Source organism: Mytilus trossulus, chromosome 12 (assembly GCF_036588685.1).
Source record: "Mytilus trossulus isolate FHL-02 chromosome 12, PNRI_Mtr1.1.1.hap1, whole genome shotgun sequence".
NCBI classification, from domain to species: domain Eukaryota; kingdom Metazoa; phylum Mollusca; class Bivalvia; order Mytilida; family Mytilidae; genus Mytilus; species Mytilus trossulus.
Genome location: NC_086384.1, coordinates 38040852 through 38058954, shown reverse-complemented (window position 1 = coordinate 38058954; position 18103 = coordinate 38040852). Strand labels below are relative to the sequence as shown.

Here is an 18103-nt window from a genome sequence, read left to right as displayed (position 1 = left end):
TTTTTGTTATCAAAATTTCCAATCATTCATTTTCCATTTTTCATTCAACATAAATTGACAACCAAGATAAGACAACCAAGGTTACAAAATTAATCAAATATAAGTTACATTACAAAAAGATAAAGCTATCAAATCCTTAATCAGTAATTCGATTTCACTTTTATTCGTCTATCTCAGGTTAAATTGTCAAAATGTCTGAGTTGCATTGACATGCAAGACAAAATCTCGTTGCAAAAATATTACAATTAAAATTACTTTTCCCATATCATCATGTCAAATTTATTGTATATTTATCATGTAACTTTTTTTGTAACAATGAAAATCCATCAAAAGATATGAAAATTGAAAATTGCAACATTTAATTTGCAATAAAAAATATTAAATAGTTAACCCCATGCATGGAATTTAATTCACTATCAAAAAATATTTTAATTTAGTCATTTTGTCATTATCAATGTCACATAAATATGCTTATATTGCATCTATTTCAATATAGTCACCCAAAGAGTTATTGTCCTTTGATAACTGTCCTTCAATAGCAGGGAAAGAATGTATTTTTTTTCTGATAAAATTATGGTTTTGGATTATTGTATACATATTTTTTTTTTAAATAATAAGGCACACAAAAACCATCTCTTAATCAATTACTGTCTTTAAAACCGACTAAACGTTGAAAATGATGGAAATTTTGACTTAGGCACGACTGACCAAAACTCTTATTCAAATATCATTGGGAAAACAAAATCTCGCCAAAACTTTTGAAAAAGAAGTCATTCTGGCTATTCTAATTCTTTTTTGTTTGATCAAAAGAAGATTTAAGAACGTTGCAAACCCTTGTTTCAATCAAATATTCGCATTTTAGTCTTTTTTTTTTCTTAACTTTTTAACCTAGAAATTGGCCAACGATTTTAAAAATGCAAATCTTCTTGATCATTCTACATCAGCACCACGTTGCAGCGACATGATTCCTCAGTGGGATCTTCGATCTGGTTTTTTAATTTCTCTTTATTCCTTCTTAAAATGACAAAATACGACAAACAAAATGCTAATTTAATCATCTAAGTAGCCAAAACCTGTAACAGATGTATTTTTCTGTCATATTTTCATTTTTATTTTATCATCATTTATTCTTAAAATCGTCCATCAAGCTAGAGACAGATTGCATTAATATCAATACAGAAGTTTTATATATTGTCTAAAGATTTCATGATGAGAAAAGCCGTTATGATTTACCCTTTTAAGCCATAGACCTATTTATATTAGTCCAAGATATAATTTTGTTAAATGGAGATAAATTTATGATATTTTTCTTCACTCCTGCCCGACATTAATTTTCGTTTTTTTCCATGCAGGGTTGGTGTCCAGCTTAAAAAGTAATATGTTTGTCTTACACACTTAATTATGTTCATTTATGTATTTGATTAATTTTTTTTGTTCCATCAAGACATTTCCTCAATAGTAAAGTTTGGGTTCAAAGTACACTGAAATTGTATTGTACCACTTTCAAATAGAATGTTTGTAGGACAAAAAAAAAGGGGGGGGGGGGGTAAATGATTTTTGGATATTTGGATACGGACGTCCCATTTATGCATCTAACTCTGGACCACGAAAGATGTTTCATGCGAAAGACATTTTATTAATTTTTTTTGTGGCATACCTTCAAATGCATCACTAAATAACATAGCAAATTAATCTAAAAGCACATTTTAAGACCCCCTACAGCCATTTATCATCTTCCTACATTTCCTTCTATCGATCAGGCCTCTCCACATGTTGTCCTTTTACACCATCAAAATTATTATTTTTTGAATGAAGACAATAATTCCTTTAACATGCCTCATCTAACCTTTCTTCAGACACACTTTTATACGGTATTTAATATCATTTTGATGCTTTTTATCATAAAATTGAAACGAGGTACGCACACAGAATACTTCTGTAAATATCTACTCATCCGACGAAATGTTCCTTTCCTTTTGAAATTGACAACAACTGCCGCGCGCATCAGCTTGAGCGATTATTGCTTACTGAGGACCGATCAAAATATTTACATAAAATAAATCAAGACTGTTCACTTTCTTTTTATATAAAATCTAAAAAAAAAACATAAAATGCTACAATATGTAGGCTGGCCGTTTAAAAAGCTGATGGTATTAATTACGCATATGCACTTGGATTATGCATTAAAAACTATTTATCTATATACTGAACAAATTAATGCTTTGCAGATTTGCACAATGTTACCAAATGCAGCAAATTACAACATTTAATGAAAATCGATTTAATCGAAATCCTTCCGTTCTGTTAATCTTTCAAATTAGAGCAAAACAAGTAGTTTCAGACCTTAAAGTGTGCTCGTCTCTGTACAGATAGAGTGCACGAGTTCCTGGTTCGATTCCCGAACCAATCAAATGAAAGTCTTTACAAATAATATTTGTTGTTTTTTCAATTTCAATATTTAGTTTAAATAAGAGAATAAAAACAACAACCATCGACTGTGGTTTTACCTAAAAATGTTTCAAAATACTATAATTTTACGGTATTTTCTCTCTGTATTGAAGACCCATTGGTGGCATTCGGCTACATGTTTTCTGCTTTTTGGTCGAGTTGTTGCCTCTTTGACACATTCACCATTTTCATTCTCTATCTTAATATGAGTATTGACAGATAAAACAAAACTGTATATACAGCGATAGTATAAAGACCCAATCGAAAACTCTAGTGGTAGGCAGATCCTGCTCCATATGTGGAAACTATTTTGTTGTTCAGGTAAGATACAGTTGTAAATTTCATTCGATGATGTCATGATTAGAAGACAGAATCAGGGCTACACGACAAATGAAGCATTGGTCATTTATCAATGGTCAGTATCAGCGGTCATTTGTGCAAAAGATATTTCATAGCAGTTAATAAAAAATGACAATCTCCGTTACACTTTCGAAGGAGTGCTAAGTACACTGATAAATGAAGTGTACATTTATTTTATCAGTGCTATTGTTAATTGAATTGAAACCAGCAAATCAAAATGTTTGCAAATTAAACGTAAAACTTACATATGGAATATGTATCAAGCTAATGCGTTGTCACAAAAGCTCGATGCTTTAATCACATGTATATGTTCCCTATACCATATGAGTATTTGGACCGTACGCGTACGGTCCGGACCGTATACGCGTACGGTCCGGACCGTATACGTATACTCGTACGGTCCGATCATACGCGTACGGTCGGACCGTATGAGTATACGCGTATGGTCCAGTACGAGCTAACCATAAATTTAGACATGCTTTATACAACAGATTAACAGATTTAATTAGCGTGAATTTGTTAAATAGATAAAATATAAAGTTTTTATTTCAATTACAATTGCACTTTTTTATATCAATTTGAGAGTTACGTTATGTTGATCTGTTATATGCATTTGTATTTAATAAACATCACTGACCAATTAACTTCTTAATATTATTCAGACCGTATTCTCATACATGTATGCGACTACTATACGGTCCAGATACTCATACGGTCTGGAACATATATAATAGTCGTATACATGTATGAGAATAATAATCACCGAAAAAATAGCCGCTTTGAGCATGGTAAAATAAAAGAGACTGGTATAGTAGTAACGTAGTAATTATACTTTTTTTTAAGTTTCTAAGTTCATTTGTAGACATCATTTGTTAATATTTTTTACGAATTAACACGTCACAGCTGTTTATGTCAAGGAACATAGACATAAATGCACCGACCTTATATATATTTACATAAGTCTTAATGATTTTTGTAGATATGAAAAACTAATACGGTAAAGGCAAATTTGTTATCACTTATAAAAGTTTATTTTAGGATATTTCAAAATAGTACAAAATAAAATTCATGTCATAGTCACCATTAGGATATAGATAACCTGCACTAAATGTCAGTACGGGCTATCCCGTCCAAAAGTAACCAAAAGTGACAATGTACCTAATAACAGAAACCTGATACGGGGAAGAACTGTCATGAAATGCGTGTCTCTGCAAAATATTCACATGTTAATTTACAATACCTATTACATGGTTCATTTATAAAATATTACATGATACTTAAACTGGTTGGGGATGAATAAAACTGAAAATGTCTTATCTGTGGTTATACATCAATGTGTCAGGACAATATTAACCCTATATGTTTTTACAAATGGAAATGTATATTTTTGAATACACAAATATAGAACCAAGACACACCCCAAAAAACATAACAGTAGAGCAATAAACGATACCTATACCCACAAAAGTGAAACACCATGATACAAATATGTTTTTTTTAAGTCCATGTTACTGATGGTTATACTGAGAGATGCAGGACTTTTTTAAAACCCAAGACTATTACAGATGCTAATGAAAACACCCGAGTACCAGTAAAACTCACAGGCACATATCAAAGTTAAAGTAAATCACAAAAAGTACAAATGATAAATATAAGAAAATAGGGTATGAGTATCAATGAGACAACTCTCTATCCAAGTCACAATATGTAAAAGAAAACCATTATAGGGAAAAGTACGGTCTTCAACACGGAGCCTTTGCTTACACAGAACAGCAAGCTATTAAGGGCCCCAGAAATTACTAGTGTAAAACCATTCAAACAGGGAACTAACGGTCTAATCTCTATAAAAACAAAACGAGAAACGAGAAGACTAGGTAAACCAAGACAAGACACCTAAAGCACATGCAAGACTTTTGAACATCATAATCAAATTTATTATGTGCATGAGTCTAGACAAAAACGTGATTTTAGTTTATTAGAGTCAAACATCGAACTGTCGTACCCGAGTCATGGAATTCCCAATATGTATCAAGAGCAAAATTATGTAGTACCACTTTCACTTTTTAAACAAATATTACGTAAAAAAGAGAAAAAACGAACTTTAATCATGTAAAAAAATGTTAACAATATAATTTATGTTGTTTGCCTACCTGCATATTAAGACATGTAACGATCTCAAGACGGAAAAATCCAAATAAAATAGATAACCAAAAGGTAAGCCTTGTTTGTCATATCTAAACGAAATCAAATGTTTTGGACTTTACGACCACTTGAGACTAATGTTTTATAAATTCTTTGTGCATACTTAAATCTTAGTGATCTATCGCTCCGTCTAAACAAAAGGTATAACATGTATTAAGAACCATCAGATTTATTGAACCTGCCACTTCTTCGTGCTTTAGACGCCCATCTTCGGTGCAGGAATAGATATGAATGTAAACTTCCTTCTTTTGGCTTTATCTGACATGTTTTCTTTCATATCATGCAATACATTTCGATTTTAGCGTTGGGGTATTTTATATAAAAAAAGATAAGATGTGACATGAATGCCAATGAGACAACAATCCACTAGATAGATACTGAATGACGTAAGTTTTAGAATCTATAAAGGCCTTCAACAATGATTAAGATCCAAATTCCCCGACATGCCTATATGATACCTGCCACTTTTCACGAGTCGTGCTTCGGCCATCTTCGGAGCAGGAATAGATATGAATGTAAACTTCCTTCTTTTGACTTTATCTGACATGTTTTCTTTCATATCATGCAGTTCACTTCGATATTTTTGTGTAAGGGTTATTTTATAAAAAAAAATTAAAGATGTGACATAAATGCTAATTCACCTAAAATCCACTATAGATATACCGGATGACGTTGATTTTAAAACTATAAATACCTTCAACAATGATAAAAGTCTATATTCCCCGACATGCATGACTGTATGACTTTAACACTACTTCATGATATGTAGGACGTATTTGTCGTTTTAAAAATCCGCGGGAAAAAGAGTTTGAACTGAAATCGCAAAACTATCAATTTTATAGATACGAATGTTATGTCAGTTCAGAGCTTATATAAATCAATGACTCCGTGTGCTCAACACTAAAGCATATACAGGTCTTTATAGAAAAGAATACAGGACTAGTATATAAGTCAATTTGTATGATTTCAATAAACGAAAATATAGACACACTTACCCCTGGAAGGTTCTCCGACTTTACGAATTTTTTAGGACCATATATTCTGCCACTTGAGACAACGATTTTAGTAAAGACTGAAGTACCAGATCCGGGAACAGGTTTAATTTCAATGTCAGTTGGAATTTCTGGTTTACCCATCACGGCCGTTGGTTCAGGTTTTGATGACGTCAGATCCATTAATTGTTCACTGGTTTCACTGTTGCAGTCTAATTCTAAATCTGATTCAACATTTTCTTCAGGTTCTCCTGAAATACAAACGAATACTATGAACAGGCAATGTTTTTCTTTATTTTCACGCAAAACGAGTCTTATGGTGTCGTAAAAGAGGAAATAAGTGTACGACATGTGTTGCAAAATCAAGAAAAGACATAACAGAATTTTGTCATGACTTGTGGAGTGGGAATCTACGCAATTATTATATTTTTTGCCTAGTGTAAGAAAGGTTGGCAATAATGACCTTTGTCTAGTGTTAGTCAGCTTGACCATTATTTGCTTTGTCTATAATGTAAGTAAAGTTGACATTTATATATCTTCTTTGCCTTATGCCATTACGTTGACAATTATTTTCTTTGTTTACTGCAATTATGGCCTTTGCCTAGTTTAAGTAAAACATGTTTTTAGCTGGTTTCGTTCCTAAAATAATGCTTTCTGACTAATAGTATCAATTTTGAATTCTAAATTCAAAAATTTCACCTTAATACACAGAAGAAAACTTAAATTGAAAACATCCATAATAGTATGGAAACAAGGATCCATGAACATGTCCGTAATGATGTACTGAAATTTTTCAAATATTTTGAAGCGCGTAGCATATTAAGACGACTTGAAAATCAGCAATTTTGGAAAAACCTTTTGAGATTGGTATTATTTAGTTATAAAAGTAAATCAAACAGGATAGGTAAAACAGAAATGGTGAGAATTTTGACACTTATGAACTTTAAATTGTCTCAAAAATGACAAACGGTGACAAGAATTTAAGTCAATGTTGACTCTTAGCTACACAAAGAACTAGGACTTCAGATCACGGACTCTCAACACATGCAAGTCAAGTACACCGATATGTTATTTGTCACTTATGCTTGTAATGTACTCAAAATTTATGCTTTATTAAAAGATGTGAGCTTATATATTGGTAGTAAATTATGATTGAGTTTCTTTCATCATAAGACAATAACCATAATGACTCGTACAAAAAATGCCTTTATATAATATGTTGTATAAACATTTTGGAATTGTCGTCACTGAGAATGAGGCGTGCTTTCATTTCTATACAAAGCAAATTTTCCATGTTTAAGTTAGGATGTTAAAAAATCTCTCAGTATAAATAAAAATTCCCACGATCAACCTGATGCACGAGAAGGATATCACGCGCGTGCAGCAACTTATTATTAAATCGTGTGGTGCACAAACCTTGAAAGGAATTGTTGCAATTAACATTCAGATAGTAGGCTTCTCAATATTTTCCCACAAACAGACAATGGTTTCAAATAGGTCGGCTGCATTTTGTTCTAATGAAAAAAGAGTTATCTTTTCAGATACATCAATTTTTCTTCTGCATCATGCTTTGAAAATAATATTGATAATTTTTGGACAATTTGTTTTCTAAACTGCAGATCTGGTTAGTAACACAAGGGATTTACAAAGCAAACATTTAGCTATATTAATTATATTTGTTTGAAGAGAAAACCATGAAATTGACAAGCATTTATTGTTAAAATCAATATAATTATTAGTAATTATATACCAATTTAGGTGAAACTGACAAGAAGATAAGGTAAATTTATTAAAACATATTGAAACCGATGCCATATTGTCAATGGATTGGATGCGAGTTTTATCAATCAGCTGACAGACGGCCGGAAGTGACATCAGGGAAGGATTAAAGAATTTTCATAAATGCAGGATATTCCGGAATAGATGCGACGGGTAATTCAAGAGTTTAAATACCTTATAATGCTATTGTGTAATTACATTTTCGATATGTATTCAATAAAACTGCCTTATCGAGAAACATTTATCTTCTAGTGAAATTGATCTTTTTCTTAGTCTGTTGTATCTTTCGTTTTTCGCATTGTGGATTTTAATAAAATCAAAATGGGCGACGATAAACCCTTCTAATATATCATTGTCATTAGAAAGGAAATACGAAGATTGTCTTTCTTTCTAAATAAGTCTGCGACCAAAATTACCCGGGGAGATTGAATCACCGGAAGTTATTTCGGAATAGCGGTGTGCATTATCAACGACCATAATTTCTTTTATCGCCAATTTTGTCTTCCTTGGTGCAAATTATCTGATTTTTAAATTACACAAAAAATTAGATTACAACAAAACATAATCGTTCAGTTTTTGAATAGCCATGATGTTTCAGCATTATATAGGACAAACATTTTTTTTATATTTACGTCTGCTAAATAGAGATATTTCATAATTTAATCTGAATGGAGATGTCGATCAAATACTTTGAACTGCTTCCCATATCACGTTCATTTTGCCATTTAAATATGCTGCATAAAATATTTTTAAGAGAGGCGAGCGATGCAAAATGGATATTCAAGATAGAGGGGCGACAGATAAAAGAGGGACATTCAAACTCATAGTTTGAAAATAAACTGAAACGCAAGTCTAAAAAAGAAAAAAAGACAAACCGACAAATAATATTACACATGACAAAACATAAAAAAAAATGAAGACAAAGCACCATGAACCCCACCAAAAACTGGTCGAAAACAAACGGACAATTACATGGCAAAAAAAAACATAAACCGCAACACAAAGACAACCAAAAAACCGTCAAAAGCAATACCCATTGCAACACAAGGAAACACGGAATGTTACACAAAACACTTTTGCATCTGTATGATTCTTTCATTAGAATATAATCGAAATTAAATAAGCTGCAAAAAGTCTATTATGACTGATATATATTCAGGAGCTATGCAATTGCTTTAAATTGTCATGTTATTTAGGTATTTCAAATTTAAGATGGCATGACATAAAACAAGATCCATTACATACATGTATCACTTCATAGATCGATAATATTGTATCTGTTTTGAATAAAACCGAAACAAATATTTAAGTATGAAAGAATCCGAATGTCAAGATCTTATGTAACTACAATAATTTTTTTTAACCCTGATCATTGCATTATAGTAGAATAAATGAAGATGTGAAGAATATAACATTACGTCATCAACCAAACAAGTTGAAAACACGAGAACACGGCAATGATACAACAAAAACCATGCAATCAATACAAAACACGATAACACGGCAATGAGAAATCAACAAAACAATTCAAAACACGAGAACACAGCAATTAGACATCAGCCAACCAATATACAAAACACGAGAACACGCCAGTGAGACATCAGCCAAACAATACAAAACACGAGAACACGACAATGAGACACCAGCCAAACAATACAAAACACGAGAACATGGCAATGAGACATCAGCCAAACAATACAAAACACGAGAACACGCCAGTGAGACATCAGCCAAACAATACAAAACACGAGAACACGACAATGAGACACCAGCCAAACAATACAAAACACGAGAACACGGCAATGAGACATCAGCCAAACAATACAAAACACGAGAACACGGCAATGAGACATCAGCCAAACAATACAAAACACGAGAACACGGCAATGAGACATCAGCCAAACAATACAAAACAGGAGAACATGGTAATGAGACATCAGCCAAACAATACAAAACACGAGAACACGCCAGTGAGACATCAGCCAAACAATACAAAACACGAGAACATGGCAATGAGACATCAGCCAAACAATACAAAACACGAGAACACGGCAATGAGACATCAGCCAAACAATACAAAACACGAGAACACGGCAATGAGAAATAAACCGAACAATCACCAGCCAAACAATCCAAAACACCAATTAGATGACACATATAGATTAACATAATGAATGTGACAGGTGATGATCTGAAAATCTGAAGACTTCATTAGAAGTGGGGATAAATAAAAGTGTTTGCAATAGACATATATGTAACTCAGCTCCATTGCTACTCTCCCCAAATCCGTCTACGTCACGGTGTGTCTATAGTACAATACCAGAAGTCCATTACTGAATATATGTAAAATTTTTACAGCCCGAGTAAAAACTAAAATCTGATATAAGTCCAATGATATTTTTTTCGACAAAACAATATTAACACTACATTTATTTTAATTGTGTCGGTTTTTAATCAAGAGACATACAAAGTCGAGGAAAACAAAACCAGTCATCTTAAGAGCGAAATATCTCAATAAAAACGAAAACTCCCTGGGAATAAACTTGATAGTGTTAAAGCCATTCAATAGAAAACAGGATATATTCATGTTTATTTTAAAAGCACAAAGCAAGGTTGTAAAATGACCTGCTTCAATGAAGATCCACCCTGAAACTATGAATCAAACTTACAAATCATGTAACACGTACCCAAATTTGATCATCAACCCCTTACATCATAGATAATTACTGCTTATATCAAAGATAAAAATCTTCACAGGTGTTTGAAATTGATCCTCGTTAACAGCTCTTCAAAATCGGAGTTATCAAAGACCCAATCAAAAATTTGATACAAATTTGTATTTGATACCATTATACTCATATCTAATAATAATAAGGCCTTTAATAACTTATTACATCATTATTAATTGAGAAAATATGAATAAATAATCTCAAATTGTTCTGCACGAGACAGGTCATCGCCGGGTGTTACATATCAAGAAATTCAATAATTTACTGAACGATGATCTATTTGTTTATAAGGATATATTTTGTCATAAAAAACATATAAGAAGGTACTTGTTATGATTCCCATGATATTCGTAACACTGTTAATTCTAATTCGAATGACATTACAGAAGACAACGTTGTTGGCGGTCCCTATCTCCTTTACTTTTTCACACGCCATTGTAAGTCTTGATATGAGGGAAATGAAAATGAAATTTCGGAAAAAGCTGACACACACATCGAAACAGGCTAGAATTTGAATATAGTCTCAAATTAACTTTCTAAACTGATGATCAAAGTGGCATAATTTTCCTGAAGGCGACTGACAACATCAGTTATAGTTTTGAAAACTTGCAGATCTAAGACTTTTTAGATTATTAAAAATTCCAATTTCCATTATGAAAATACAAAAACATATATAACTTATCTGAATTTTCAAATTTTCAAATTTTACTTTTAGTTTTAAATCTTATCTAATAAATGACAAATTAAAACGTATACATACCAAAATCAGTGAATGGTCGAAGACAAAAGAAAAAGATAAGCTTGCCACGACTTCTTTCTATGATTTTAACGTTAATAAGATCAAAATAAAACATTAAGCTTTATTTTATTGTATAATGTGATTTTGATAGAATTTCGTCCATCTGTCATCTTTTATAACATCCTAATTTTAATACTTGTTTTTAGGGATTCGCGACTTAAAACGTCTTCTAGTGTTTGTGCAACAGGTGAGAGAGATTATTAAAACCTTTTTTTTACATCTGTATACTGAGCGTGCAAAATTATTTCACTGCTCTCGACATCAAATGGGGATATATCCAAATTGCAAATGTCAATCCGTCCTCACAGATTTGCGTGCAAAATTATTTCACTAGTATTGACATCAAACGGGGATATAACCAAATTGCAAATGTCAATCCATCCTCACAGATTTACGAAAATGTGAATGAATTCATTTATGATGGTCGAAAAGGCTGATGATTTATAAAACATTTAGAATGTTTGTTTCTATGGCGTCTATAATAAGATGTACAGTCAAACCTCCTAAAAGGTAACATGTTTTAAGTGAAAAGGACGACCATTATATAAAGGTTTTACTGTACTTTTTTTAGCAGCAGCATATGGAAAATCGAATTTTGAAAACAAATAGCCAGAAGGAAAAACACTGAGACTATAACTGGAAAATATCTTTTGTTTCAAATATTGGAAGCAGAACAAGATGTTTTACCGTTACTTCCAATAATTATTATATAAAATAACGGGAAAATCGCAAGAGATATTTCCAGTTTTTGGACTGGGAACAAATGGAGAAACACAACAGCGGGGACTGTAAATTAAGTTGCTATCATAGATGATCAAGTTTCTGTTGTAATAAGACTGATCCTTTCTAAATTAAGTATCATCAGATCAGAGGAAGATAATTGCGGTATGACTTTGGTTCTTATATTTCTCCGAAATTCTTTACCCGAACTGCACCGAACATTACAAAGCCTGGAACAATGGTTCGTATATGCATTGTGATATACTAAGTAGATTGAAAAATAATATCGTGAAATATTTCAGTTAAAACTTGTTTAACAGGCTTCTATATCCAAATTAGTACTGTATACCAGAGAACATTTTCATATAAATAATATGTAAAAATGGTCGCCAAATGGTATATATTGATGTTTGCAATGCAAGAGAAAAAAGGAAAATCACAAAAGTATTAAACTCCGAGGAAAATTCAAAACGGAACGTCCCTAAACAAAGGTATCCTAATCAAATGGCAAAACCAAAAGCTCAAACATGACAAACTGCCACATTACTGACTTGAATACACTGCTGCTGTAGATAAGCTGTTGAGTATATTTACTGATGGCATATTTGATGTGTGGCAGGTTAGCGGTAATCGTTGCAATTGTCTCTATTTTACTGCCTCAATATCATTCAAAGATCGATCCTTCTTAGGAAAATGATTTTCGTTTGTCAAAAGCTGGCGCACTAATACATCGTTGACATCAATGTATTTAAAGACAAGATGTTTCTAACAACATTATAGCTAAACATGCAAAATAAGTCCTTTTGAATATCTACTTATGATGCATAGGCTGGTATAATATAGACATTTTTACAATTGATTTTCGTCTTTTATATGAAAATTTATATCTATTATAAAAATGTATTGACTGTTGATGTTATTAAGACTATATACATGTATTCAGATTTATGTTTGAGATCAAAATGCATTGTGATTTTTGTATTGACGAAGGTTGTACGATTGCCTTTAACTCTTGTGTCTATGTAATTTCTTTGTTCGATTTGTTGTGTTTTCGATCATTGTTTTTGTCTTTCCTTTTTTAAAATATAAATCAGAGGAAAAAGGAAATATTACAATGCTTATGAGAGTACATGTAGGAAATCCCGGTTCTTTTTGTATGAGTCAACAGCAATTTAAATATTTTGGGTGAGAAAATATACAAAACAATAGAAATAAACAGGTCATTTTCATTGTTGATCATGACCAAGTTTAATAAGTGTTTTATCTTTATCTAAGAGGTCAGTCAGAGAAACTTAATTAAATTTCACATGGTCAGTATGCGCTCGAGTATGCGTAGAATAGCAAAGAATGTAGCAAACACAAAATATGAAGATCTAATGATATGGTTTTCTCACTTTGAATTTACCAGTGTAATTTTACGGTATTTCATTTTTTAAATTATTGAATGAAGAAAACTGTGAAATATTACAAATTCCCGTGACAAAATTAAAAGGTCAGTTGAGTGAAGTTTCGCTACCGGTAGGTTATCTACAAATCTAAAATGTCAAATTCGATTAAAAGATTCTAAATGACTCTGATTGTTCTATGGATTGTAAAACGCACAGAAGGTCCTGACAGTTGACATGCAAACGTTTCAAGTACCCGGATCTTTTACTTCGCAGCAAATTGCTTGTCTAATCTTCGGTAAATGTTGTCTTTATAAAACTGTCACTAGAAATTTTATGATGTTAGGTCACGGAAGATTCACCTAGGGTCATAGGAGGCGAACCCGACGTGTACCTGTCACGGACAAAACTATCCATTGGTGATTTTAAACTAATATATTTTATCCCGCAACAAGACAATAAACTGATAAATTGTTTTATTTCTGTTCGAACCGCTGGATCTCTCATATTCCATAAAATTGGATATCTTAAAGAGAAACCATTGAAATAAAAAAAAGTAATTTGGACATTGTTTATCTTCTTTGTTCAAGACGGGTGCCATCTACGTAAGCTGCAATGTATTGGTATGACCGAAACACCCGAATAACCCCATATTTTAACATGTTCTCGACGAGCAACTTGTCCTAACACCATCATGGTAACCTTCGATCAATTAAATTAACAACATAACTCAAGAAGCCAAAATCTATATATGGGAAGATTATTTTTGTTTTCTAAATTAATTAAAAAAAAAGAGAGGGAAAAGGGAAACAGTGTATTTCAATCATTAGAATATTTAAAATAAAAATAAAAACCATGCAGATTGACTTTTAAACTAAAATCTTGTTCCTCTTTGTGATTGAAAAAAAATCCAGTTTTTTTCCAGAAAGAGGAGAAGTCTGTGCATATAAATGTTGGATCAAACACGTAATATGGGTACCTTTTCACACCCTTTCACCCGAATATTATAGGTACATTTATTTCTATTTTTTTTAACTTTTATTTTTTCTGTTTAGGGGCATAGTGAATTATTTACAATGTACTGGACGTTAACATGAGCAGATACCATTCAAAATGTATTAAATTAAAAAAAAACAATTTGAGGTTTTGTCCTTTTCCATTTTTATTTTTTGGTTTATCTTAATCCTAACTTACATTCAATGTGTGGACACGTTTCGTGAAAGTAGGAGGAGTTATAACATACGCCTTGCTTAACTTAATAACATGTTCGGGTGTCCTGATTACTAATGTTGGGTATATTTAACTTACTCATCACTTGGCCATCCAATAAAAACCTTGTGATCATAACCAAATCATCTTTTTATGGTCGTTTAATTTGGCAATAATAATAACCAAAAGGCTATAAAAACATCGCATAGATAAACAAAGTACCAAAATGTTTTCTTGGGTCAGGATTATTAAATGAAGCTTCAAAACATGTAAATTTACAGAGAATGGGTCTTTTTACGTGTTTTATTCTCTTTTCTGTTTTATTTTCTTTGTTAGACAAAAGAACAATTTAGTTTTAGGCGCTAATGGAACGACCAAACTACTGGACCTTATGATGAAATTACTAGACCATTAAAAGGACATGATTATTATATCAAAATTAAAAAGTTAATAAATAGACAAAATTACTATTGGTCATGTAGAAATAACTGATGTCTATTCATTCAGGTAGCCGCATGGACCTACAGCGACCTCTTTGCGACTAAAGACTAAATAATAGCTTTTATGTATAGCATTCATTACTTTTACTTCTGAAAACAGTATGATTTATAAACACATTTTCTGTTTTAAATGCGAGCACGTGGGTATCTGTTCATGAAACATGCAAATATACATGTACATATATGGTTAAGGACAAATGGGCACTACACTATAAATGATAAAATTAAATGTGAAACAACCAATTATATAAATACAAGAAGATGCGGTATCAGTGCCAATGTGACAACTCCCCAACAGGGACAAAATAACACTTCGTACATAATGAATGGTAACGAATTTGACCTACAATATATATACTTTGCATTGTTGTACATAGTTTCTTTATATAATTGTAGGGAGATGGAGAGTTAAAAAAAATTGACTGCATTGATATAACAGAAATTTTCAAATCTAAACAGATTATAAAATATTATAAGAAAAATTATTTTGTCTGTATAACAGACGAACTTACTGAATTTATGCTCTTGAATACATTAAAAAAGAAAGGATTCATTCTTCGGCTTTCTATTTCACAATAAGTTATTTAGTTTTCTTTATAGGGAAAGTATGCAAGAGGAAGAATTGACATTTAGCCCCTTGTTATCTTTTCTACTTTCTATATAGTATAATAGTTATTTATTCAATTTAGTGACATTAACTTCCTCCTGTGTATTTCTGAGTTTTCATTTCAGTAGTGAAATTATGCGCTCATTCAAGACAGGAAATATAGTCTTCACTTTTAAACTTTCTCGTACACGGAAGAACGAAACATTCGCAAGTTCTTGTTTCGGAGATAAGATACATCGTAAAATCTATAGACCTTTCTATCTGTCAGAGGTTCCCGCGTTTATCATTTTCAAACCCCGTTTTTCAAAATGTAAGAAACATGTCGAAATGCGCATCTGCTTAGGTAAAACTGCATGGTACCTTATACTGTTATTCAAGTCAAGTTATACCACAAGACATAAAACAACATGACAAGACAGTCTGTATAGTTGAGAGAAAAAAACCTCACAAATACAACGTTGGTTACTTCAAATTCCCATACTTGTTACAAAACCTGTCATTATACTTTGTGATATATATTTCAGTAAAACATTTTCGAAATAAGATTGTATTGTTATGTGCCTTAATGTCCAGTGGCAAATACTTCAGTCATATTGAGGACGAGTTCAAATATATGTGATTCAATTAATTTATTCTTTATTTTTGCACACGCAACAACAAGTTTCAGTTATTAGATATGATAGTTTTCTGATGACCATTTAACCCTGACGTTCTTTATCAATTTAATGTAATGAAATTAAATTAAAATATAATATTTTCTCAATATCTTTGAATGTTTATACAAATGCAATAAGTTTCTTTTGGTGTAAGAAAGAAAGTTTTACTAACCCGCTAAATCTTCTTGATATCTCCCATATTTGTTTAAATTTGTTTAAAAAGGACTAAATTTAACCATTTAAAAACCACACATAAATTTAACTTCACCATAACAGGGGCGAATGTCTTATACAAATAGTTTCTTTTTACAAATTGTTTATAAGGAAAAATTCAAATAAATTATCTGGTTTTTCAAAACGTCTCTTAAGATATAGATATAGAACAGTTATATGATAAATGATCTTAGGTGGTTTGGCAGTATACATTGAAAATTCGTTTCCGCGTGTCGTTATCTTTGAAAGGTGTGCGACTTCTGTCCACTGATGACAGCAAACGGATTACGCGACACAGTCAAACAAGATAACCCTTTTAAAGTAGAGGAGCCACGATAGATCTCTCCTCATGGCTATAGTCAAACGTTGCTATGATATGATAGACATTACCATTGAGAGGAATCTCCAAACTTAGTCTACTATTTAAGATAGCTATGTATCTTTCTATCAATGTTAAAAGTTCAGTTTGCATACGGTGATATGTATAGATTAAGACTAATTAACAATATAAGTGAATATAAAGGATTAGATAATTGTGACGTTAAGAATTTTGCAAGATCCAGCTTGTGTGCAGTGTTGGCAAATTATTTTATGGGATTTTATCATTAGGAAAAAAATGCAATCAAGCCACTTAAAAAAAAACGAATAAAGTTAGCGAGCTGTGGGATCAGCCCCTAAAAGTTAGGAGCCTGTTATTCAGTAGTTGTCGTTTGTGTTACATATTTGTTTTTCGTTCATTTTTTAACATACATTAGGTCGTTACTTTTCTCGTTTCAATTGTTTTACATTTGTCATTTCGGGCCTTTCATAGCTGACTAAACAGTATGGGATTTGATCATTGTTGAAGACCGCATGGTGACCTATAGTTGTTAATTTTGTTTTATTCAGTCTCTTGAGCAGAGTTATCTTATTGGCAACCATACCACATCTTCTTTTTTATATGTAAGACGGGAACCAAGCAAAACATTTTAACAGCACAAGGTTTGTGATAGGTCATACAAACGGCAATCTTCAAGAAGTGTCATTATCATAAGACATGATGTTCTTCATCAACACAAAGATCATACAAAGTGTGAAGTCGCCATATTCCATTGGAATAGGGAAAGGGGTTAAATTCGATGCCTCGTGTAATAAGATGATGATGCGAATGGATGCTAAAGGTCAAGCGGCACATTACCATGGATATTGAGGATGAGAAAATGTTAATGTAATATGAATTCAAAGTTGATACGTATAAACAGCTCAATGTTGTCAAAAAAGGCATACAGGAGTCGAGTGAGCAATACAGACTCATTAAGCTTCAACTTTGAAATATAATCGTTGCATTAAAGAAACTTTGTTTACAAACAGACTTGTATTCTTTTCAAATATGTATATACGTATACTTAAGCAGTAGTTGTTATTATGATGTCAATCATGTCAGTAAATGTTGCATCATTAAAATGCATGGCAAGATGTATGAAAAAATGCGGTCGTATATACAAATGCTAATTTCTTGTTAGCT

The 18103-nt window shown here is 31.9% G+C and overlaps 1 protein-coding gene across 3 annotated transcripts in view; it reads right to left on the bottom strand.

Moving 5' to 3' along the window:
* Nucleotides 1-18103, bottom strand: part of LOC134692028 (histone-lysine N-methyltransferase MECOM-like) — a 48631-nt gene that overhangs the window by 16050 nt on the left and 14478 nt on the right. For 2 of the 3 annotated variants that reach the window (XM_063552372.1, XM_063552371.1), the window contains exon 2: nucleotides 6006-6253. In XM_063552372.1, the coding sequence (XP_063408442.1) occupies nucleotides 6006-6185 (180 nt within the window). In that variant the 5' untranslated portion in view covers nucleotides 6186-6253. Of the gene's footprint in view, nucleotides 1-6005; nucleotides 6254-16558; nucleotides 16577-18103 lie in introns of those variants that run through there. The other variant, XM_063552373.1, reaches the window with a different exon arrangement.